This window comes from Microcebus murinus, chromosome 2 (assembly GCF_040939455.1).
Source record: "Microcebus murinus isolate Inina chromosome 2, M.murinus_Inina_mat1.0, whole genome shotgun sequence".
NCBI classification, from domain to species: domain Eukaryota; kingdom Metazoa; phylum Chordata; class Mammalia; order Primates; family Cheirogaleidae; genus Microcebus; species Microcebus murinus.
This window is the reverse complement of record NC_134105.1, coordinates 69330961-69355024: the sequence shown is the minus strand read 5'-3', so window position 1 is coordinate 69355024 and position 24064 is coordinate 69330961. Positions and strand designations below refer to the sequence as shown.

Genomic DNA, 24064 nt, shown 5'->3' with positions numbered 1-24064 from the left:
AAGTTAAGACCACATTTCCTAGCATCCCTTCCTCAGTGAGCATGGTTCCTCAGCAATGATTAAATACATACATTTCTGAAAATAAAAAATAAGCTCTTTTTCCATTTATATGTATACACACACATGGTTTTTTTCTACCATGAATTTTACTTTTAAATTTCCTAGTATAAGTAGTCTTTGCTTAGCCACTGAAGTCTACCTAAGTCAGTTTTGTACAGATTAAAAATAACCCCAAAACTGCAAGGCCATTTTTACCTTCTAAGAACTTTTATAGAAACATCTAAAAAAATCATAGAAATTACACTGTAATAATGTCAATCAATTAAGCCACTACTAGGTTGACATGTAAAAGCCTTCTAATTTATTTATATTTACTAATCTTTTGACAAGTGCTTCTGTTTCCTTGTCCTTGACAACTGAATAATAATAGTACCCACCTCATTTGGTGGTGAGAATTATAAAGTTAATAACACATATGAGGGCACGGTGTGGTGGCTCACGCCTGTAATCCTAGCACTCTGAGAGGCTGAGGCTGGAGGATCACTCAAGGTCAGGAGTTCGAAACCAGCCTGAGCAAGAATGAGACTCCGTCTCTACTAAAAATAGAAAGAAATTAATTGGCCAACTAAAAATATATAGAAAAAATTAGCTGGGCATGGTGGCGCATGCCTGTAGTCCCAGCTACTTGGGAGGCTGAGGCAAAAAGATTGCTTGAGCCCAGGAGTTGGAGGTTGCTGTGAGCTAGGCTGACGCCACGGCACTTTAGCCAGGGCAACAGAGTGAGACTCTGTCTCAAAAAAACAAAACAAAACAAACACATATGAGGTTTCTGGAAGAGTGCCTGGGCACAACGTAAGCCCTATAGAAATGATTGCTGTTATTTAGTAACTACTAATGCTACTACTACTACTGCCTGTTGGTACTGCTATTACAACACAACCTGGTTCTACTCTTCATAAATAGCTTTGAAATTTGGTGTGGATTTGGATGATTTGTGAAGTTCTACATTTGAATATTTCTATGTACTGTCTTAAAAGGCATAACTTGAAATAAATTAAAGGGCTGAAATTTCTTCTACTGTCATTGGTCCTTAGCAGTAATATAATTTTTTGAGGGCAGAGAGACAAGCTAGACTTTCTTTTCCAGAATTAAAGCACTGGTTTTACTTTATCATGTTGGAGCTTATCCTGAAGTGCAGTAATAACTAGATATTTTTTGTATGGCTGAGTTTCAAGCATTGTGTGGCTTTAAGCAGAATGCAAATATGAATGGTAACAAGAGCAACCCCTCTGCTGTACTCCTAGAGTTTCAGGACAAATTAGGAGGAAGTACTAAGGCTTCTTGGACTTAAAATAGTTGTAATGATGTGGATATAAAGTGGTGCTCTGCCTTCAGATATTAATATAACTAACATAACCTCTAATATACACGAATGTAAATCTTTCTGTAAATTCCATTAGAATAACTAATGACATTAGGCTACAACTCATTTTTAAGGTCCAAAAATTGGTTTTGTGGATGTGCCTAATTTTGTTCTAGGCCTAATTTTGAAGGATTAATGGGCAGAAAGGAACAGCAAAGTAACTATTTTTTTACCCTGTTTCTTGAAAAAATTTTTCTTGATATTCCTCCTTCAAATGACACATATTACTCCCCTGCTTTAATGGTTTCTTGCTATATAAATCTCAAACTCCTTACCAACTTACTTTAAAGGCCATTAGTGGTATGACTCTGCTTAGCTCTTCTCAAACTCAACTATCACTCTACTCTTAACTTGAACATGATGATCCAACAAGAATGAAACTATCAGTTTCCTGAACTTACCATACTACTCTCTTTCCTTGGGCCTTTTTTACATGTTCTTCTTTGCTTGGAAAATGTTTAGCTGCGCCTCTTTCATCATCTAGCTGATTCCTACTAAGATAATTTCATCTGGGAAACTTTGTTAGAGTACTTAAGTCACAGTTAGATACCCTCAAAATATTCTGTACTTCTACTTTTATGCTTATCCCATGGCCTATCCAACAATGGCCTATATTGCTACCTAGACTAAGTGTTGTGAGAATGGAGATTATCCTTGCCCCATGTACATAATTTTATTTCTGGCATCACCTTATAATGTAAGCTACATAAAGGCAAGCATTTTTGCCTGTTTTGTTTACTAATATAACCCTGGAATACAAAATAATGCTTGGCACATGGTAGGCAGTCAACAAATATTTGATGAATGAATGATTGGGCTATGTGTGCTTTATATACTATCACAACAGTGGACATGAAGTCTTACAGAATATTCGAAAACTTTTTTTTTTTCAATATAGTAAGTAATGAAAAAGTATCAATTAGTTTATCTTTATGGTAACTAAGTGTCAATGCAACTATCTCTTCCTCAACCTATAGCAAAAAGTATTTAGTAGCCAGAAAAAAAGTGAACTCAAACACTTTCAAGCTTTCTTTATAGAGCACTAAAAAGGTATTCACTTAAATTATCTCATCTCTGTTAATATTCTTCTGTGCCAGACAGCTCAAAATGTATTGTTACCTCAGATGTCTGATAATTATTTCCCTAAAAAAAAAAATAATCCAATTCTAAAAAGCCTTTAAATTCTAATTTTCATTCCTCCTATTAGTTCACATGCAAAAATTGGAACTACTTCTCTTATCAGGAGTTTTATATGTGAAAAGTAAATTATCACCTTCCCAGTTGTTTCTGGAGGTCTAACATGTACTGGTAACATTGTGCATAGTAAGTCATCTGGGCTTCTACAAAGTCATTCAGACAACGAAGGTGATGGGCCTGTAAAAGAAAGGTATAGTTAGTTCTTAGCTCTATAGTCTGCATAAAGTAGCAGATGCAAAGGAGAGACAGAGCACAACATTGTACTAAAGTTGCATCACCAATATCTAGCATCTTACTACAAGGCTTAATAAGACTATCTTGTATAGTAACAAACTCTGCTTAGCCAGTAAATCCCAACAAATGGATATGATTAGGGTGGGAGAACTAGGTGATGAGGTGTAAACAAAAATTTAAAATATTTCTTCACATATCTTGGAAAATGTCACAATTTAAATTTTCTTGATAAATGACTGAAAAGGAAGTTCAGTTTTCCTGTCCAAATTGCCTCAGGACTTTGGTTCCAAATGAATTTCCAATAAATGAACACTTACATGTGTACTGCTGATTCCCTCTAGCAGAAGCCTGGTAATCTCTGCTTGGCGATCAAATTCACTTTGAGTTATTCTTAATTCCTGTTCAGACTTAAATTAGAACATAGTTTTAGAATCTCATTAGAACACTTAGTCCATCTTACATACATTTGTTTAAGACAGTTAAAAAAATCCCCTAAACAAAGTTCAAGTGATACTCTGGCAATTCCCTGATTCTGCTTGTATCTAAATTAGTTCCTGGTTTCTAAACCTTAGCTTTTCTATATTACTCAACTTCAGTGGAACTGATTCCTTACCAGTACTTGACTCAAAAGAATCTATTAATACCAAAGCTTAATGATATACTCAAAAGAGCCTAGAAAAACTATGGGACCTTCAAGATATTTTCATGTATTTTTAGTATCAATTTTGCTAAATTTTAATATTTTATAAACATTTAAGATTACTATAGTTTAGTAAGTATAAAATATTACTGCAAAAAAATTCTTAAATATTACTATAGTTTTTTACTTCGAAGTTAAAGATAGTCTTCAACTTCAAATGCAAAAGACTTCAGAGTGAAGCCACAGGATTTTTACCTTTTGTGTTTGGTTACCAAACACTTATTGCTAGGGACATAGTTCTTAGGTTCCTTCAAAGGATTCTCTGTCTTACATTCTAAATATCTTTCTTTTAAATTTCCTTTTCTATACTATGCACAAAATATACCATAAACAGAATTATGTTAAACTACTAGGGTTTTAAAAAGTTTTTCTACAATTTATGGCTGACCTTCAAAAAGTGTTGTGTTGGTAAACTTTCTCTAAACGTTCTCTGCCAGACTTTCATGGTATAAATACTTCCACCATGGCTGATTTTAAGCTACTAAGTTGAAGGCATGGACTTTGGAGTTAGGAAGAGATGATATATATATAATAGCATACCACTTTGGAATTCAACCATCTGATATAGGCTTAGTTAGTGTTGGGACAAAACTAAGTTTTGTGTTGGGACAAACTAGTGTTGGGACAAAATAATTCACTGACAAATCAACAAGATCTAAAAACAGGAAATACTGGCAAAAAACATCTCAAACATTTAGCCAGAGTTGGTTGGTAATAAGTGGGGAGGACAAAATAAAACCTTACAGCCCACTCAAAATGATCAGCTTATCCCCCATTGGGAATCATCATTGGTGACAATGTCATCATAATGATATTTTTACTACTTCTCCAGCATAAATAGCTTTCCCCCTCAAGTAAATAATTTACAACATTTCCAATATGTAGTAAGCATAAAAACAAGATCTGAAGTTTTTCCTTTCAGGCCCAAGCTTCTCTTTCATCCTTTGGTGGCAACAGTTAACCTAGTGAGCTAGTCAACAAGGAAGTAGCAGCAATGCAGATAATCAGTTTCTATAGTATCCCACAGTCAACAAACATGGCAGAAAGGACTAAGACCTCTAGATTGGATTTATGGAAATAAGCTTGAATTAGTCAAGAACTGAAATTAAATTTACTTGACTAAAACCACAGTAGATGGTGTTTTGATAGCAGGGCTAAAGTAAACTTCATCTGTAAGCTAGTACGAAGCATTAAAAAGTCCTAGGAGAAGAAAAGAATCAACGTTTTTCCTCAGGAAAGCATTAAGGAAAACCAATCCCTCAATGTTACATTTGCACTATTTACTATTCTGCTTGGTTGAATACAAAAAGGCTTTGATTAATAGGAGTAACTACAGCAAATCAAAAATAAATCAACTTTATAAATAAACCAGGCTAGTTCCATGTAGGTCTTTGATTGTGAAAGTACAATTTAATGACTTTTAGTAGAAATGGCAGAAAAGCTTACGAAATGGTAGTATTTCTGTACAAGGTGTAAACGAGTAAGCCAGGTAGCACATTAAGGTGACTAGGAAGCTTGAGACTGAAGTGGAAATGTTTTAATGCTAAGTATACTAAATAAAAAATATTAAATGATCTCATTAAGGATGAGGGATCGGTCTTCTAGGTTTGAGCAAAATTTAATATGTAATTGTGAAGAAAGGCACGATGTTACAAAGTTTAAGAAGTCATTTTTCTGTACAGTCTAGGTTTTATATGTAAAAAAGGTCATGATAAGAAAGGAACGAATCTCATTTCTTAAATAAGTTTCAGTGTATGTCTGGGGTGGCTTCAAATAGTCAAATGTCCCAAGCCATCTATACCTCTGACACACATAATTGATCCTAATAATCTCAGAGGCTAAGGAAATTTAAATTAGGTTCAGCATAATCAGTTTACTTGGGAAGAAAATAATCTATATTAGAAAGATAGATAAGACAGGTTTAAAGAAAGACAATAAATTTAAAGGGCTGACTGAGATTCTGTCCTCAAAGATCTCATTCCCTTACTTAATTTTACAATTAAGATGATAAATTTTAGAGTGAAGGCCTTCTGCTCTTAAATATACTGTTACTAGACTCATTGATCTAGACTATGTGATAGCATAACATGGATTAGGTAAGCAAGAAGAGTTATTTTAAGATGGAAAATGGGCAGGAATTTGTTGGTCCATGTCATCAGAACAGGGTATGTATAAAAGAGAAATTTTGGTCATGCTTCTGAGGCATTTGCTGACACAATCTTTTTTTTTTTTTTTTATAATGTTTTACATTTTTTTTTTTTTTTTTTGAGACAGAGAGTCTCACTTTGTTGCCCAGGCTAGAGTGAGTGCCGTGGCGTCAGCCTAGCTCACAGCAACCTCAATCTCCGGGGCTCAGCGATCCTATTGCCGCAGCCTCCCGAGTAGCTGGGACTACAGGCATGCACCACCATGCCCGGCTAATTTTTTGTATATATATTTTTAGTTGGTCAATTAATTTATTTCTATTTTTGGTAGAGACGGGGTCTCGCTCAGGCTGGTTTCGAACTCCTGACCTTGAGCAATCCGCCCGCCTCAGCCTCCCAAAGTGCTAGGATTACAGGCGTGAGCCACCACGCCCAGCGACAATCTTAGTCGATGTAACCTACTTTTCCTATGGGCTTAACATCTTAAAATATTCTGAGAATATGAAGTTTTAAAATTTATAAATTTTTTAATTATAAAAATGACATAAGTGAGAAGTAAAGAAGAATCCCCCAAATCCATTTTGATATTATTTCTTAAGGTTTAACATGTACAATATAAACATTTATTTCATGAGTTTCTTTCCATTTATTATATTGATTATTTCCTAAACTTGCAGAGACTGCAAAAATCAAGTCAAATTTTTTGGTGTACCTGTATGACAACCAGAGGGGAAGACACTCTGGTTTTCTTTTTTTTTTTTTTTTTGAGACAGAGTCTCACTTTGTTGTCCAGGCTAGAGTGAGTGCCGTGGCATCAGCCTAGCTCACAGCAACCTCAAACTCCTGGGCTCAAGCGATCCTCCTGCCTCAGCCTCCCGAGTAGCTGGGACTACAGGCATGCGCCACCATGCCCGGCTAATTTTTATATATATATATCAGTTGGCCAATTAATTTGTTTCTATTTATAGTAGAGACGGGGTCTCGCTCTTGCTCAGGCTGGTTTTGAACTCCTGACCTCGAGCAATCCGCCCACCTCGGCCTCCCAAGAGCTAGGATTACAGGCGTGAGCCACAGCGCCCGGCCTCTGGTTTTCTTATTTAACCTATAATCTCTTCTATTAGAGAGGTTCACGGAGAAATCAGAAGGCAGGGTTGAACTATAACAAAGGTGATGAACAGATTCCACAAAGGGAGATGAGAGCATAAGTCGCCTATGCATAGAACAGATTGCATAACCAGCAATCCTACAAAGCCAGAAAATAAAAATTAAAGTTTATAAAGCTATTAATAGTCAGAGGCCACAGTTATCACCTATCCTCAATCCCCAGCATAATCCTCATGAAGGTCAAATTTTGGTAGGCCCGAACATGAGGACCAAAATGAAAAATGCTGAAAACCTAAAATAGCATTTGAAACAAGTCTGCACTAAAGTCATAATTTTATTCCTTAAATTCTTGCTTAATTACTTGATTCCCCATCCCAGAGAACATTAGAAATGGTAACACAGGCAGAGGGACTGCTAGAAGCAGTCATATGGACAGCTTCTAGAAGTAACAGTCTGACATCGAGAGAAGAGACAACATACTTGAAAAACAAACAACAGATCCAACTGTTACACAGTACAATAATGAATATTCATATTAATGCCCTTAACTGTAAGCAAAATTAAATACTTGTTATCCTGAATTTAATGCAGCAAATAGTAAAGTACATTTTTCACAAACATTTTCAACTAACAAGACTGAGAAAAATTACCTTTGGTGCTAGAGTGAATAAGTCTCAGTTACCTAAAATATTTGTGTGACACCTATGTCTAAATGGCTGAAGATACAGGTCATGGTATTAACTATTCTTTAACATTTTAAAAACTGTCATTTAAAAAAATAGTTATCAATGAATAAATTAAGTATTTCAACTGTCTTCTAGCAAGTCATTTTAAGATTAACACTTAATGTAACAGGTATCTAAGATTTATCAGGGTATATGCAAACTATATCTCTATGTTATTGTTATTCTGCTCTGTGAAGCTATTGGCTAAAGAGACTTGAACATTTCATAATTTTCAGATTTTATACAATATAGTAACAGACTATGATTGGACCCACAGTTGTTGCCCAATAAATATTTACTGAATGACAATAAAATTCTTGTTTCATAATTCTGTAGTTTAATAATTTACTTACTTTTGTCACTTCCTCTGCCCAAATCTAGCCAGCATTAAAAATTAGAGAAAAATATAGAGCATGAAAGAAAGTTGGAATTTAACATTTTCTACAACTTAGTATAGAAAAATGTAAATATTTTAATTCAAATGATACACTCTCCTTTTCTAGTATCATATTAATAGATTAAACATGGTAGTAACTAAGTCAGTACAGTTTAACATACCGTAAAAGTATGCCTTTTATATGTATCAGTACTATCAATTTTTCAATCTTATGCTAATTATATAAATTAACAAGAATAATATTTTTCCCAAATTGGGAAACTCTCATCTCTTAGTTCCAGTTTTCTCATTTGTAAAATGAGAGATTTAGACTAAATGATTTCTAATTTCTCATTTAGGTATATATTCTAGAGTTTTAGGAAATGAAAGCAAAGCAGGAATTAACATAAGCTGAATGCTGAATATAGCCTTTTTGGGGGAAACAAACTGGACATCAAATAAATTTAAAATTACTAAAGTTATATATCTTACTATTAATATAAGTGGATTACATCAGTATTAACAAATGAAACAAAGTCCTGCTGATTGTTTAGGATGATACTTGTACCTAAGACAAAAAAATTTATGATTTATATACTAAATTAGCAATGACTAAAATATAAGTCTCACCCTTTTCATTTACCTATATAGATAGGACAATGGAAATAAAAGAATGCATTCTCTTGCTATTTAAAGAAAGCCATAATTTAGCCAGTGTTTCAATAATTATAGTTAACCCCCCCAAACAAAAACACATTTTATGTATTCTATACAATAATCTTTCCCATTAGTAGACAGATTATTTTCCTGCTTTTAGTCAATGCATGGAATAAAAGCAGTCAGTTAATTGCCAATTTATTATTATTAATCGTACGTCAGATTCTTGCCCTTCTAATGGAATTACTATATCTAGAAGTATAATACAAACACTGTATCTATAAATTTTATTGGCTACATTCAGATTTTACAATTTTATTTTACAAAAATTAAAAAGTTCTAATATCACAAAATTTTTCTCAAATTGAGCTAAATAGATACATTGGATACTATAAAACAATTCTTATTTTCTATTCTTGCCCAAGGCTATCACCATTCTGAAACTTTCTTGAGTTAGCATTGGATGGAGAATGAGTTTGACCACTATAGGAATAGCTAACCTATTGTGGTTGTCTTGGCCTGGAATGGCAGAAAAAATCAATTCTATGTTGAGTTTGGGTGAATATAAGGTAAGCTACAGAGGAACAAAGTTAATTTGGATGCCTTAAGCTTTTCTATAAATAAAGTAAATTTTGTTAATTTTCTTTGCCAAAATATGAAGTGCCAGCTTAAATTAGCATTTTACAGTGGGTGCAAAAAGGCACTATGTATTAGGTATAAATTCAGATTCTAAAATATGTATTGGTATAATCAATATATTTGGCAATTAGAAAACACAATTTCTTTTCTTCAAGTTCCAGTATCATTTCAGCTAGTATTTTTCCCTTGCATTTTTGTTAGACATAACGAATGCATGGCTTCAACTATTTTAGAATTTTACATGCAGCTAATAGCAAGAGAAGGCACTTTATTCAAGATGTAGAAAACACAGTAGGCCAACAAACCTTCAGCCATTTTACATGCAGGAAGTTGAGCATGTAAGAGAAATTTACCATAATGTTATCTCCTTCAAGGCGAGCTGAGTTTAGTTGCTTAAGTGCATAGGTAAGAGACAAAGAACACATTATACCAATGAACACAGTAAAACAAGTTACTTCTGCACAATAAAGAACACACTAAACAAGTATTAAAGGAGCCAATAAAAATTTTCTACTTCAAAAAACCCCAACCATATTATTCTATGAAGTTTCACATAGTGGTGTGAAACTATTTAATTTTTAAAACAAAAAATATGGTTGATGCCTGATTTTTAATTAGAATCATTTAGGGAAGACATATCACCTTAAAAACTGCCAGTTACCTAAAAATCTTATTAAATTTTCACTTATGAAAGTCCTTCTGCCTACCCACAATTTTCCTATTCAAAGATCATTTCTATTTTATGAATTTATGATGCCTTCAATCACGTTTTCTTTCAATCAGCCTCAGCCAGGTCTTGGCATGTCCTGAAGAAACATGAAAGGCATGTCAATCCTCGTATTTCTGATAAACTTTATATATACACGTTTGAATTTAAAGTTAAGGTTATGTTATGGTGCTATAAATTTATTGAGTTTACACATTAAAGATTTAGACCACTACGGAAGTACTAAAGTAGGTAGAGGAACATATCTGCTATGTGATGTAACTCGAAATATTTTCCATCAAATTTGGATGCCCCGAAATAATAGAGGTCTAAACCTCTAAAGACCGCAGAGCTTTGAAACCAACTGATTTTTTTCTTCCCATTAACAAAACTCTAAAATAATTTAAGAAGAAGTTTATGTCAGACTAAGGTTAGTATATATAGGTGCCTTATAATTTAAATACATTACAGGTTGAATATCCCTTATCCAAAATGCTTGGACCAGAAGTGTTTCACAGTTTTTTTTTGATTTTGGAATATTTATATTATACTTACTGGTTGAGCAACCGTAATCCAAAAAGTTCCAGTGATCATTTCCTTTGAGCATTATGTAGGCACTCAAAAGACTCAGATTTTGAAGCTTTTCAGATTTCTAGTTTAGGGATAACTCAACCTATAGCTGTATTTTGTCCTTGCTTTCCTGACATAAGTTTTGTCAAATATATAAACTATTTCCAAACTGTATTTTTGTTCATTGTGAAACATTAAGGTAGGTTCTTTTTTCTGCTTAACTGGTATATTTTTGAGAAATGCCTTTGATGTTGCTTTACCATTCTTCTACATGCTCATAAAATAGAAGTTAGTGAAGTAGAAATACTGGATTACAGGCAGAAATTTTTTACTGATACAGCTACATATCATTAAAAAGTTTAATCTACTATATTAGATTATAGGCGTAGGGCAGGCAGTAGAGATTTTACATTATCTATGAACTCTTCCTCAAGAGAGTACCTTGCAAAAAATTAGCAATCAACAAATACAGAATAAAAAAAAAAAAAGAAATTAGCAAGTAAGTTTTTTAAAAACTGCTGATATACAAAGGTCCCAAACCTTATTAGCAGAGGAGTAACTAGTCACAAAACAATCCACAGAAATTTATACAGAAGTAAATTCAAAGAAAGTCTGGGGTTAGATTAACCTCTTAGGTTGCCAACTAGGAACCAGGAAATGTGTCATATGAAGGGGGAAAAAAGCAAACCCAAACTCCTAGTGGTTTCTATTCTTTTGTATTCTTCAAGTAAACGGAAGAGAAATACAGGGGGGAAAAGGGATCACTAAATAAAAACTTTATGAAATAATAAACTAAGAGGACCTTTCCTTCCCAAAGATTTCAGATTTACTGCTGTAAAGTTTGAAGAAAAATGAATTGGTTATCTACAGGAAAGAATATAACTAAAATCAAGAAATATGAATTTTTGTCCAGACTAATATTTTTAATATTTGGCTATAGTTAAATTTTGTTTTATGTAATATATAAATTCTAGAAGAGCCATGCATAAATGAATTGCTGGATAAAGTCATCTGTATTATTTTTCACTTTAATTTTAAACAAATTCCCATTAAAAAATGGTCTTCAAAAACAAATAGCACAAAAAAATTGCCAAGATCTTTTCTAGATATATTAAAAGGAAACATCTCTCAAAATTGTTCTGCTATTATATTTAGTTCTTACCCATTTAAATAGCAGTGGTAAAATAATTTAGAATAATCAAAGCACTTTGTATACTGTTAAATTTATGTGTGTTCTGGCATTTTTCCAGGTAGAAAAGCAGACTATCACTACTTTAACAGTGCTTGTTAAAGTTTTTGTACTGCAACTTGACAAGAGTATTCTTATTACATAATCATCACTGGGCATATGTAGGCATTATAAATAAAAAGATTCTGTTCCAGTTCAAATATTTATCTCTAAAGGATCCTTATTTAACTTTTTCTTATGAAATCAGTACCTTAAAAATCAATTTATGCTTTACTATACAAATTCATTATTACTAACTAAGAAACTAAAACTAATTTAGGGTCTATTGCCATCTATTGTACTCATTTTCAAAGTTTTGATTCTGCAGATGGTCTTTTTAGGGAAGTTTATGTTGTTCACATGATGATGTCATCATAAACTCTGAAGTGAAAACACCAGTGAATTTGGAATTAACATTTCATCAAAGATAGCTCTTCTCTAGCAGTAGCTAATACAGAATCTTTCAGAAAAGGAATCCTATAAAAAAACACAACTTATTCTGCTCATAAAAGGTATTATGTCTCATAAGACATAACTATTCAACACCAAGTTACCACAGTTTTAAACTTCGCTCTAGACCAATTCTCAACCTTTCTTCCCTTCCCCCAAGCAAAAGAACTACCAGACTTCTATCAACATTGTGGCAATATGCTCATTAAGGCAATTTGATTCTTAACGGTGGTAGTGGCAGTGAGTTAGTAACAGAAGGCAGTGGAAATATCACGCCTTTGCTTAAATTAGGAATTAACTTCCTATAACAAATTCATACTTGTTTATATTCTACTATCTTGAAAGTATTCCAGTTCAAATCTGATACATTTTTTCAAACAGTGGAATGAAAATATAGACAGTTTAACTATTAGATTAATTAAAAAGTTTATAAATAAAATCTTTTAAGAAAAATTGAATTACTGTATTTAATATACACCTACTCAATTTTAAAAGACTATTCTGAGGTTGATTTTCTGACACATATATCAAAACTTATTCAAATGGGTTTCCTCCCCTTCAAAATAGCCACCTGAAAGTTCAAGCTACCACAGTTTGAATAGTTTTAGAACTACTGTTGGTAACCATTCCTTTAATCAGTGTGTCATATGTGGAAAGGGAATGCGTCTATAATTTTTAAGCCATACACGAGTATCCTCAAATTTGATTTATTTTCATTTTAATTACTATCTTTGCTGTTTCCAAATATAATAAATATGTTTCCAAAACATATATTTGCCATCACCACTGAAGATATTTAGAGAACATGACACAGCTTTAGGAGCTACTGTAATTTTTGTTTGTTAGTAACAACTGTATAGCTGAATATCGTCTCTTGATATATGGCTACTTTGCATAGATTTGGATGTAATAAGGTCTCATAAATTTGCTTAAAAACACAAAACAAGACCCCAGAGTCATAGTCTACTCTTAGGCACAATCTGTATCTTGCATGGTATACTGGTAAAATATTTACAAATCTTAAAGTTATTAACCTAAAATGTTTTTCTATTTAAAAAAAAAACACTACTTACTGAATTTCTAGCTTCTGCAGCTTTTGCCTTTTTTAGTCTTGTTTTTGCAGCATCCAAATCCAGTCTCTTATTTTGTAATAACTTTCTTTCTTTCTACAAATATACAAAAGAAAAAAATACAGGCTAAAGATGCTAAAATCCAGTATGAACATACACATTTAAAGCATTATTCTTTAGTAAATACATATATCCTCTAATAAAGATCTATGATTATAAAGTTCACTATAAAGTGACCATTCAGGTATCTGGGACTCCCCCCCCCCCGCCCCATCCCCTTTTTAACAGTTTTCAATTTTAAAATGATTAAGACAATCTAGATGTCTGGGAAATATGGCAGGTAGTGATCAAAACAAAGGAATATTAGTTTAAATATTTTGTGATTTTTGTCCGTCAGGGAACATTTGGGAATATCTTTTTGGTTGTCACAACTGGGAGAAGGATGTTATTGGTATCTACTAGGCAGACGCCAGGGATGCTACTGAATATCCTACAATGCAGTATTGCACCCACAACAAAGAATTATTTGGCCCAAAGCATCAATAGTGTTCAGGTTGAGGAATCTTTTTAAAACTGTTGCATATTATCCAGAAAGTGCCTATGATGAAGGAAGTATGAGTCTAGGGCAAGGTTCCTTGATATCCTGTGTGCTCTACATCAAGAACTGGGCTGCTCTTAATGTGTAACCAAATGTCAGTGAACTACTCCAAAATGAAGTTTCACCAAATTTATAGAATAACGAATAAATGTTAATATAGTATCTTAGAATTCCTAATGGGAACATCAAGCTTCTATAGAATAGGTAAGTTTACATAATTCAGTTTGCTTTATTACTTCTTGGGTTTCACACCTCCAATTTCATCCTACTGACAAGCTATTATCTTTTAAATTATATTTTAAGTTGGTGATTTCCTTCTGTCTCAGGCCAAATATTTGTTTACACAGAGACAAATCCACTGTAAGCATATGGAAAATCCCACAATATTTTGTAATAAGAAATCTGCAAATTAAGGTTTGAAGCTGTATTCATAAAAAGCAAGCAGCCTTGCAAAAATCTTAGAAAAAAATTTTCATTCTCCATCACTAATAAAATAAGTTAAATAAAAAAAATACAGACTAATAGATCGGGTTTGAGAAAGAAAGAGATTTATTTCTTACACTTCAGTAATAAAATAGAACTATGTGAAAAGAAGATAATACACTTCTAGGGAAGTATAATAACCAGCATACCTTTTAATAAGTAGGTTTCTAGTTCCCAATGAATAGGTACATGGATATACTACGGTAATATTTTATAACATGTTTTCATAATTATTCCAGGAGCCTCTCTATGAATTTTAGTGTTGATAATGAATGAAATTGGATGTAAAGGCATCTCTAACATTAGGACATAAAAATGGAGTCAATGTTATAAATAGTCCTTTATCTTGGTTTCATTTTGTGTTCTGGTGAATATGCACCTGCCTAGATTATTGAGGTTTTCTAATCTGCTACACCTACACAGTCATTAAGAGGGATAAGTATATATCTAAATTATTTTACAAAAAAGGGAGCATTTTCCAACTCACAGCAATTGTTTTGTAATCTCCTTCTATAAAGTTCCTTAAAGGAGTGAGAAAATTTAAGGCTGATGTTTGAATCAGTTCTCTGTCTGCAGTTCCAATTCGTTTTTGAGTTTCTCCACATTTAATAAGAGCATTACCTGCAAAGGAAAAGAGTTTTTGTCATTATCTGGTAATATCAGAAAAGAAAATCACATACAGATAAATCAGCAATTTAATCTGCTTAAAAGTTAGTTGTCACTTATTCACTTAAGTAAAATCAAACAGAATTAACTGTAATTAAGGTAGTTTCATTTTAAAAGTAAATTTAAGATTATAAATATCTAAACGAAAAGACAAAGATGAAATTTCTATCATAGCATAGTTAATTGTGCCAATTCTATCAATGGGACTAAAGAATATAGACACACCAAAAAATATTTATGATCACAGCTGAAATAGTATACAGTCAGCCCTCTGCATCTGTGGGTTCTCCATCTGTGGATTCAACCAACCGCAGATTGAAAATATATGGGGGGAAAAACGATGGCTGCAATGCTGGGCATAGGTGGTATATGTCTGGCTGTAGTCCCAGTTGCTAGGGTGTAGAAGGGTTGGGGTGGGGGTGTGAGGTGGAACGATTGCTTGAGCCCAGGAGTTTTGAGGCCAGTCTGGGCAACAGTCACCAGAGTAAGACTGTCTCTTAAAAAAAAAAAAAAAAAAAAAAAAGGGATGGTTGCAAGTGTACTGAATATGTTCAGACTTTTTTCCTTGTCATTATTTCCTAAATAATACAGTATAACAACTATTTACATAGTATTCACATTATGTATTTGCTTTTTGCCCAGACAGGGTCTCGCTCTGTAGCCTAGTCTAGAGTAAAATGGTATCATCATAGCTTACTGCAACCCCAAACTCCTGGGCTCAAAAGATCTTCCTGCTTTAGCCACCCAAGTAGCTGGGACTACAGGCATGCACCACCACACCTGGCTAATTTTTTAAAAAAAATTTTGGTCAGTTAAGGTCTCACTGTGTTGCTCAGATTGGTCTCGAACTCCTGGCCTCAAGCGATCCTCCTGCCTTGGCCTCCCAAAGTGCTAGGTTTATGGGCTTGAGCCATTGTGCCTGGCCTGTATTAGGTATTATTAATATAAGTAATCTAGAGATGATTTAAAGTATAAAAGAGGAAAGGTATAGGTTATATGTAAAGTTATACCATAGTATATAAAGGACTTTAGCACTCAGGGATTTTGGTATCCTGGGGGTGGGGAGGTACTAGAACCAATCCCCCATGGATAGTAAGAAATAACTGTAGTAATGTTTATAAAAGTATAATGCTTACAATAGATCAAGTCACAATCTGTCCTTTGTTTCTACATCCCTGCACATTATCTCAAGTTTCCATAAATAATAGCTCATATTTATATCTTAGGTTTTAAAAAATCTATGTTTTTGCAACACATACACTCTGATATTTAAACAGGACGAATACAGCAGGAAAGCAGACATAGAAGTGGACAGAAAGGGAACCCCAAAATCAGGGTTCTACTCCTGGTTTTATCTCTAATAAACTTGAGCTCTGTGGATCTTAATCCCTTCATGTAACAATGAGATTAGATATGATTGGTAAGAAAGATAATATGGAAAGCAGTTAAGTGTTCTGTCTCTGGATATGAACAGATTTGCATTTGAATTACCAGTGCGACTATAGATGAATTACTTAATCTCTCTAAGCCTCAAATTCTTTTTCTTTAAAATGGAAATAATAGAATTTATAAGCAAGATACAAGTGAGGATTTACTGAAACAATACATAAAAATATATACTGTATTGTGCTCAGCCCAATGTCTGGAATACTCAATTTTCAGCTATTATCAATTACTAATAGGTTCACACAGCCTAATTCCAATAATCAGGGTATAGTCCCTGGAATTACAGGAGGTACAAACAGATTAATCATATTAGAAAAGGAAAAAAATCTAGAATTCTTTCTAATGTTCATGCTCACTGAGTCTCTCAGCTTGGTGAAGGGAGAAGCTGGGTCTCCTTCCTATACCTTTATGATCCCAGCATCTAACCAACCCTGGCGCAAGTAGATAATAAAATGTTTAATGTCTAAAAATTTTTAAAAATTAACAGTTAAAATTTAGAAATAATTTTAAATTTATTTTAAATTTTAAGCATTATCAGACTCTGGAAGTATTAGAATTTTAAATAGCACAATGTAAAAGTTTCAAAGTTGAACATCTAAAATTCCATCAATAGATTGAGGCATTATACAGTATTTAGGTTGTTTCCTTCTACTAAAACTGTAAACTCATTTAATCCTATTAGATAGATAGTGAGGGATTCCAGGTCTCCTAGGGATGAAAGTGGGTGCTGTTGCCTCCCTCTTGGTCCTGCCCAATGCTAATTCTCCATGCATGGGGGAGGAGGGTGTGAATATCCTATGAATCTGTCAATCAGAACTTGGTGCATCAGCTGCAGAAGAATGCAGAGGACTCTCTAGCCCAAGGGCCAACCAACGTAGGTACCATAAAGTCTGGAAAGTGATCTAGAAGCTACATGAGAGGTAAGACTCAGGTCATGCAGCTCCTCAAGTGTCCAATCAAAGTGGTACCATGGTGACCTCTGAACCACAAGGGAGGTCCCTATCCAGGCAGTATAAAAAAAAGATGGAGATCATAACCATGATCTCTCTGTCCTTCCTTTTGCTCACCCTGCCGCGACAATGGGTCTGCTCATCATCCATGGCATATGTATCATGCTCTGTAAACCTGTATCTTGCTCTTGGCCCTATAATCCTATTTTTCTCCTCTCAATAAACCTCATTTTCGTGCTTGCCTAACTTTGGTGTGTCTGGTCATTCTTCAGTCTCAAGCACGCCAAGAATGGACATTTCAGACTAAAACTTGACAATCCCAGAATTTATAAGCTATTATATTTTGTATATCAGAACTATCTGTGGAAGCTCATTTAATCTACCTACCTGTTCATATTCAAATATAGACTAAGCTTCAAATATAGACTATAGCTTCAGAGTTGTACATTTAAAAAGTCAGTACAGCAACTAATAAAGTTGGCACAACTTGGGGAGACAAGATGGCTGACTAGAAACATTGCTTGTCAAGACCATCCCAGAGGGAAGATAGAAATCCTGACAAAGGAGAGAAAAGAGATGCGGGCAGGTGTGGATCACAGAGAGAGGTGCTGGAGTTTGCCATGGATCTCATGGAGGAAAACTGAGAAGCAGAGAAGGTAGAAGATAACAGAAAAAGGATACTGGAGAGGATCAAAGCCAGAGAAGCTCTGAGCCCACTGAAAGGGTATGAGGGATCCGTCTCACCCTTCCGTAGGAATTCGGTGGCCAGTGCTACTGAGTTTCTTGGAGGCTTTTCTACCCCCACGAGTGCAGACACAGTGGCAAACACAGTATAGCAGTGAGAACTTGCGGGATCCCAGGGCTCAGACACTCCGTTCCAGGGAGGGTGTCACGAGAGGCTAGAGAGCCGGCTTATTTACATTCAGATTCTTCCTTCCTTGTCCCTTCCCCACCCACAGCAACAGAGAAAGCAGTTTGGGCCAAGAATTTGGCAAGTGGCCACCTCCCCAGCAGGAGTATGTTACAGTCTGACTTCCACAGAAAGTGGGACCCACAGCCTTCCCTATGGAGGCCTGCAATGGATCCAGGGTGCACGACTCAGGAACTCCCTGCCTGAAGGTATTTTGTGGAGTCACATGCCAGCAGGTCAGACAAGCAGGCCAGACAGACCCTGTGTCTTTCTGACTCCAGTGGATGGCTGAAGAGATAGCAGGGAGGTTTGTGAGTTGGACTCAGATGGCGAGGAAGCCCATGTGAGCAGATCTGACAAAATACTGTGGGGTTTCCAGATGTGGCCAGCTGGGAGAGTGCCCACCCTCCCACCACCCCACAGGAAAACCACCGTTTGATTATGGCAGATTTTAGAGTGAAGAAGTGCCCATCCCTGGGTGCCACAGCAACCAGATACAGTTTATTCATGCCCTGGGGCTGACCTGGAGTGGTGGCCCCTTCCCCGCCCATTCCAGCCAGAAAAGCAGTTTCTGCTAAGAAGTAGAGGAACAGTTCCCTCTCTCTGGTGGGTGCATATTCCAGGCTGAGGCATGCACAGAGTAGGGCCCATGCCTCTTTCTCTGTGGACTTGTAGTGGACCTGGGGGGCCCAATTTCGGAGTTCCTCGCTGGCTGGCATTTTGGGGAGACATGCTAGCAGGACAAACACACAGGCCAGGGCGAGATGTAAGAACTGGACAGTCAGATTGTGAATCTTAACTAGCTTGGTCTCCACAAGCAGACTTTCTGGCTGGGTGGGGCCACTTTAGACCTTCCCAGGTGGCTTTCCTCAGAAGCTGGGAACAGACCTTTGAACCCTGTTGAAGCAGCAACCTTACCAGCTTTTGTGCAGCCTGAGGGCAAGCCCACCCAACCCAGCCTCACTCCCCTACCTGCCTCTGCTAAAGCAGAGAATAAGGACACATGTGGAAGTTCCAGGGCCCCAACCACCACCTGGGGCATTAGAATGCTTCTCCTGAGGGACCAGAGTCAGGAATAAAATCAACATGGCAGTCTGTTCCTTCTGGCAAACACCACCTACTGACAGGGAGGTCAATTTGCACAGTCCTTTTCAACATTTTCTGACTCAATCATACAAACTGAGGTTGTTTCTCATTTACAAGAGCCACCTACCATCTTAATGATTAAACTGGGTGTGCCATTACAATTGACACTGCTAAGAAGATCATCGAACTGGGGACAGAGAAAGGATTTCAAAGGCCTCCATCCTCTCTCATCAAAGGGCAACAAGGAATCTGCCCACACACATAGCTCATCATTGCTATAGCATACACAAAACTAGCAACTCAGAAAAGCATCACACTAAGGATATCCATTACTAAGGCATCTATCAGGAACCTAAATCACCAAAGCACCCACAAACCAAGCCAAAGGTTCTTATACAACATATGCTACAAACACTCCTGTATGAGCGACTGTGTGTGGGGGAAAGCCCCATCTAAACAAAAGAAAATCCAAAATTAGGAAGTAACAACTGCTCCAGATGGGAAGGAATCAGGATAAGAACTCTGGAGGTATGAAAAATCAGAATGAAAGGTCTCCCCAAAAAGGGAACACCAGGCCTCAAGTAATGGATACTAACCAAAATGAAAATATTGAAATGACAGATAAAGAATTCCAAATATGGATTATAAAGAAGCTCAACAAAAACCAAGAGAAAATGGAAAACCAACTCAAAGAAACCAAAAAAAAAACCAATTCAGGAAATGAATGAAAAATTCCCTGAAGAGATTGACATATTAAAGAAAAATCAGACAGAACTTCTGGAAATGAAAATTTCATTTAAGGAAAGACAAAACACACTGGAAAGTTTTAAGAATAGACTAGACCAGGCAGAAAAAAGACTCTCAGAGCTTGAAGACAACTTTTTCGAATTAAAACAGTCAAAAATAATGAACAGAGAATTAACAGGAATGAACAAAGTCTATGAGAAATATGGGATTATATGAAACGCCCAAATATACGAATCATAGGCATCCCAGAGGGTGAAGAAGAAAATGCACAAGGGCTGGAAAACCTATTTGAGGGAATAATTGAGGAAAATTTCTGGTCTTGCTAGAGATTTAGACATCCAAGTACAACAAGAAGTTCAATAAATACCTGGGAGATTTATCCCAAAGAGGCAATCACCAAGATAATGTAGTCATCAGACTGGCCAAAGTCAACATGAAGGAGGAACTCCTGCGAGCCATAAGGCAAAAACGTCAAGTAACTTAAAAAAGAAAACCTATCAGGCTAACTGCAGACTTCTCAACTGAGACCTTACAAGCCAGAAGGGATTGGGGTCCCCACATCTTCAGTCTTCTTAAACACAACTGCCATCCTACAATTTTGTATCCCGTAAAACTAAGATTCATAAATGAAGGAGAAATAAATACTTTTTCAGACAAGCAAACACTGAGGGAATTTGTCAAGACCAAACCTGATCTGCCAGAAATACTCAGAACTGCATCATGTAAGGAACAACACAATGGTCATCCTAAAGTGTAAAATCACCCAAAAACTAAAGCTCAGAGCTCAAATAAAGCAATAATACAAGAGTAAAACAAAGCAATAAGGTAAAGTTGGCAAACTTTAAACCATGACTATAGAAAATTTGACATAAGAGGAAAATACAAATGAAATGTAATCCAAACCTCCAGATTACCATTGTTAATGTGTTTTGGATACTGACATTATTGTGAAATTAAAACAAAAGCACTGGTGATTTGTTCAAACACTATATGCCAAATATTTTTAATATTAAATAAGCCTTATGAAAGCTCTAAAGAAAAAAAAAATCAAGTAGGAAATGTATGTAAACAATAATTGCAATAGATCACAAGAAGTACTACAACACAGGTATTATAAGATCAATGGGAGTACAAATGAAGAATTCATTTAACTAAAAAAAGATATAAATAAAAAAAATTATATTTTTGAAAGATGATAATTTTAGTAAATTTTCTAAATATATTAAATATTAAGTTGAACTATACATATTAGTCACCTCTATATTCTTAATTCATTCAAAATTTTAACATAAAATATTTGAAGTTAAAATTAATTCTACTAATATGTTAATGACATCTCTAAATAGTAAAAATCTAAACATAAAGATATTATCTTATCAGGACTTTTTGCCTTTTACTTACCATAAGCTGTCCCTGGGCCAAACTCAGTCCCTGCATCAATCATATATTGTCCCAAAAGTTCTGGGTTGTTTAAACGACTTGGGGCTTTTCTATCCAGTTTCTCATAAACAAATTCTTCTATCCTGGCATCTAGGAAAAAGGTAAAAATTACCAATGATTTCAAAAAAGCAAAGCTATTTAAAAAATTGTTTTGTTCTCCTACCATTTATTGTCTCTTAAATATTAAATTAACATTCATTCAGGTACATCTTAATATAATTTTTTGTTTACATATTAGAGTATTATGTAACTCTAAAATACTCATAATTTTAGAAAGTTGATAAAATATCTTGGCACAAAAACATTTTATAATAAAGCTGAAAGTATTATTTGAGTATTCTATGGGATTTAAGTTCCAGAAGAGGGTCAACAGTAATTCACTTACTATTTAGTCAAGTTGCCTTTGCTCTATTTTTAGCATTTCTAACTCTGAATATATGTTTATAACTTCAAAATCGGGGATTTCCAGCTAGGAAATTATGGATATAAAGTACCTAGAAGAACCAAAAAGTCACATCTGACAGCTTTAGTGTGAGCATGTGTTCTCTCTTTTTCTTGCCTGGAGTCTAAATATAGACACAAGTGCTTAAGGAATAGAACAATCCAGGCTTGGAATAGTCTACAGACAGATCAGTAATATGATCCCTTGGCTTTAGTTTATTTAATTATGTTTTTAAAGTACATAGACATTACCTCTAAGCATGCATATTCTCTCAATAGATTTATCCATTAAAAATAGGTTTAAAATACAAGACAAAAGGTTAAATGTATTAATAAAATATTTGTATTAATAGAAAGGAAAAACTAGTTAAAACTGAATAAATACTTGGTTAGCATAATATTTAAGACCAAAAGAAATTCACATTCACATTGCTGCCTAACAGTGAGGTATTTCAATGATAAATGAGAAAATGGCTGAAGTTTCCAGAAACAATGATTAACTATAAATTAAAATTACAATCTAAAAAGAAGCTAAGACAAATAGATTCCCTCTAAGTACCTCCCATAGATTCCTACCATAATTGAAAGTTTACAGTGCTGAAAATTTTTTGAAAAATGAGCTGAACCAGTAGGAGAAACACCTCAGGAGTTGGCAAAAGGGTTAATTATAATATATAAAATAGGGTTGTGGAATAATACTCACTTTTGTGGCAGATTCTAGTATAAAATCAGAAGATTTATTTTTAATCAGAAATTTAAAAATCTTTAAATCAGTTAAAACCAAAACAAGTCTTTTCAAAACATAACCATTTAGAAGACGCTACTTAAATTTCAGAGTTTTCATTTTCTGACTGTGAGTGATTCCTTTGACTACCTTTCTACCTATTTGTCCAAAAGTTTAAAGTTGAATCCTGTGTTGACTTCATTCAGTTAATTAAATATTTGGTATATTAATAAATGTTTAATTTGAATAGGTCATAATAAAATCTTAAAATATGCAGATAATTCTGCTATAATGCAATCTGTATTTCTATATAACATTCTCGAAAAACTCTACTTTCCAAAGCAGTATACACCAAAAATAACACAAGACTTACAGGAAAAACAGAGTTGGGACTGATCACTCAAAAATCTATGTAACTTTGTACCCAGAGCTTTTTGGTTTTTCCACAAACAAAAAACCAAACCAATTCTGTTACTACTTCATGACACAAAGCCTGGGAGTGAAGGGAATTGTGTATTTCCTTGTTTACAAGTCATGAGCTTATTTTCCATTCAGAAAAACATGTTTAAAACAGCTTATATATTTGGGAATCACTGAACAGAGCAAGGAACAAGAGGAAAAATATGTATTACTTTTTAAAAGTGACATGGCATATAATTTAAAATGACCTTAAATAATAACTACTACATGGTGTCTAAAGATAATAAGCCTCACTCAAAGTATAAAGGCTATTTTAAAAGGTTACTACAATTTCACAAAAAAGACACAGAATTACTAATAATTGCACAGTGCTTGAAAAGTTTAAGTTAGAATCTAAAAGTAAGTTTATAGCATTTCACAACATGGTCACAGTAACATTGGGGAAAAGAGAAGAAAAACATGTATTTTTGCCTCTCTCCTTCAGTTTTTTTTTTTTTTTTTTTTGAGACAGAGTCTCGCTTTGTTGCACAGGCTAGAGTGAGTGCCGTGGCGTCAGCCTAGCTCACAGCAACCTCAAACTCCTGGGCTCAAGCAATCCTGCTGCCTCAGCCTCCCAAGTAGCTGGGACTACAGGCATGCGCCACCACGCCCGGCTAATTTTATATATATATATTAGTTGGCCAATTAATTTCTTTCTATTTATAGTAGAGACGGGGTCTTGCTCTTGCTCAGGCTGGTTTCGAACTCCTGACCTCGAGCAATCCGCCCGCCTCGGCCTCCCAGAGTGCTAGGATTACAGGCTTGAGCCACCGCGCCCGGCCTCTCCTTCAGTTTTGATAGGCAAAATTCATAGTTAAAGGACTGGATGTCAATACATCTACTTCTAGTCCAAGTTCCACTTTTAGTTGGGTAGGCTACATTGCACAAGAT

At 34.8% G+C, this 24064-nt stretch overlaps 1 protein-coding gene across 6 annotated transcripts in view; it reads right to left on the bottom strand.

Annotated features, from left to right (window-relative positions):
• SH3GLB1 (SH3 domain containing GRB2 like, endophilin B1) overlaps positions 1–24064 on the bottom strand; it is a 41925-nt gene that overhangs the window by 5313 nt on the left and 12548 nt on the right. The window contains exons 3-10 of one of the 6 annotated variants that reach the window (XM_012747547.3): positions 21511–21639; positions 14792–14925; positions 13227–13319; positions 9505–9591; positions 7881–7904; positions 3172–3261; positions 2697–2797; positions 1825–1914 (exon numbers count right to left, since the gene is read on the bottom strand). In XM_012747547.3, coding sequence (XP_012603001.1) covers positions 1825–1914; positions 2697–2797; positions 3172–3261; positions 7881–7904; positions 9505–9591; positions 13227–13319; positions 14792–14925; positions 21511–21639 — 748 coding nt within the window. The remainder of the gene's footprint in view (positions 1–1824; positions 1915–2696; positions 2798–3171; positions 3262–7880; positions 7905–9504; positions 9592–13226; positions 13320–14791; positions 14926–21510; positions 21640–24064) is intronic. The other 5 variants (XM_075999723.1, XM_012747551.3, XM_012747554.3 and 2 more) reach the window with 5 other exon arrangements.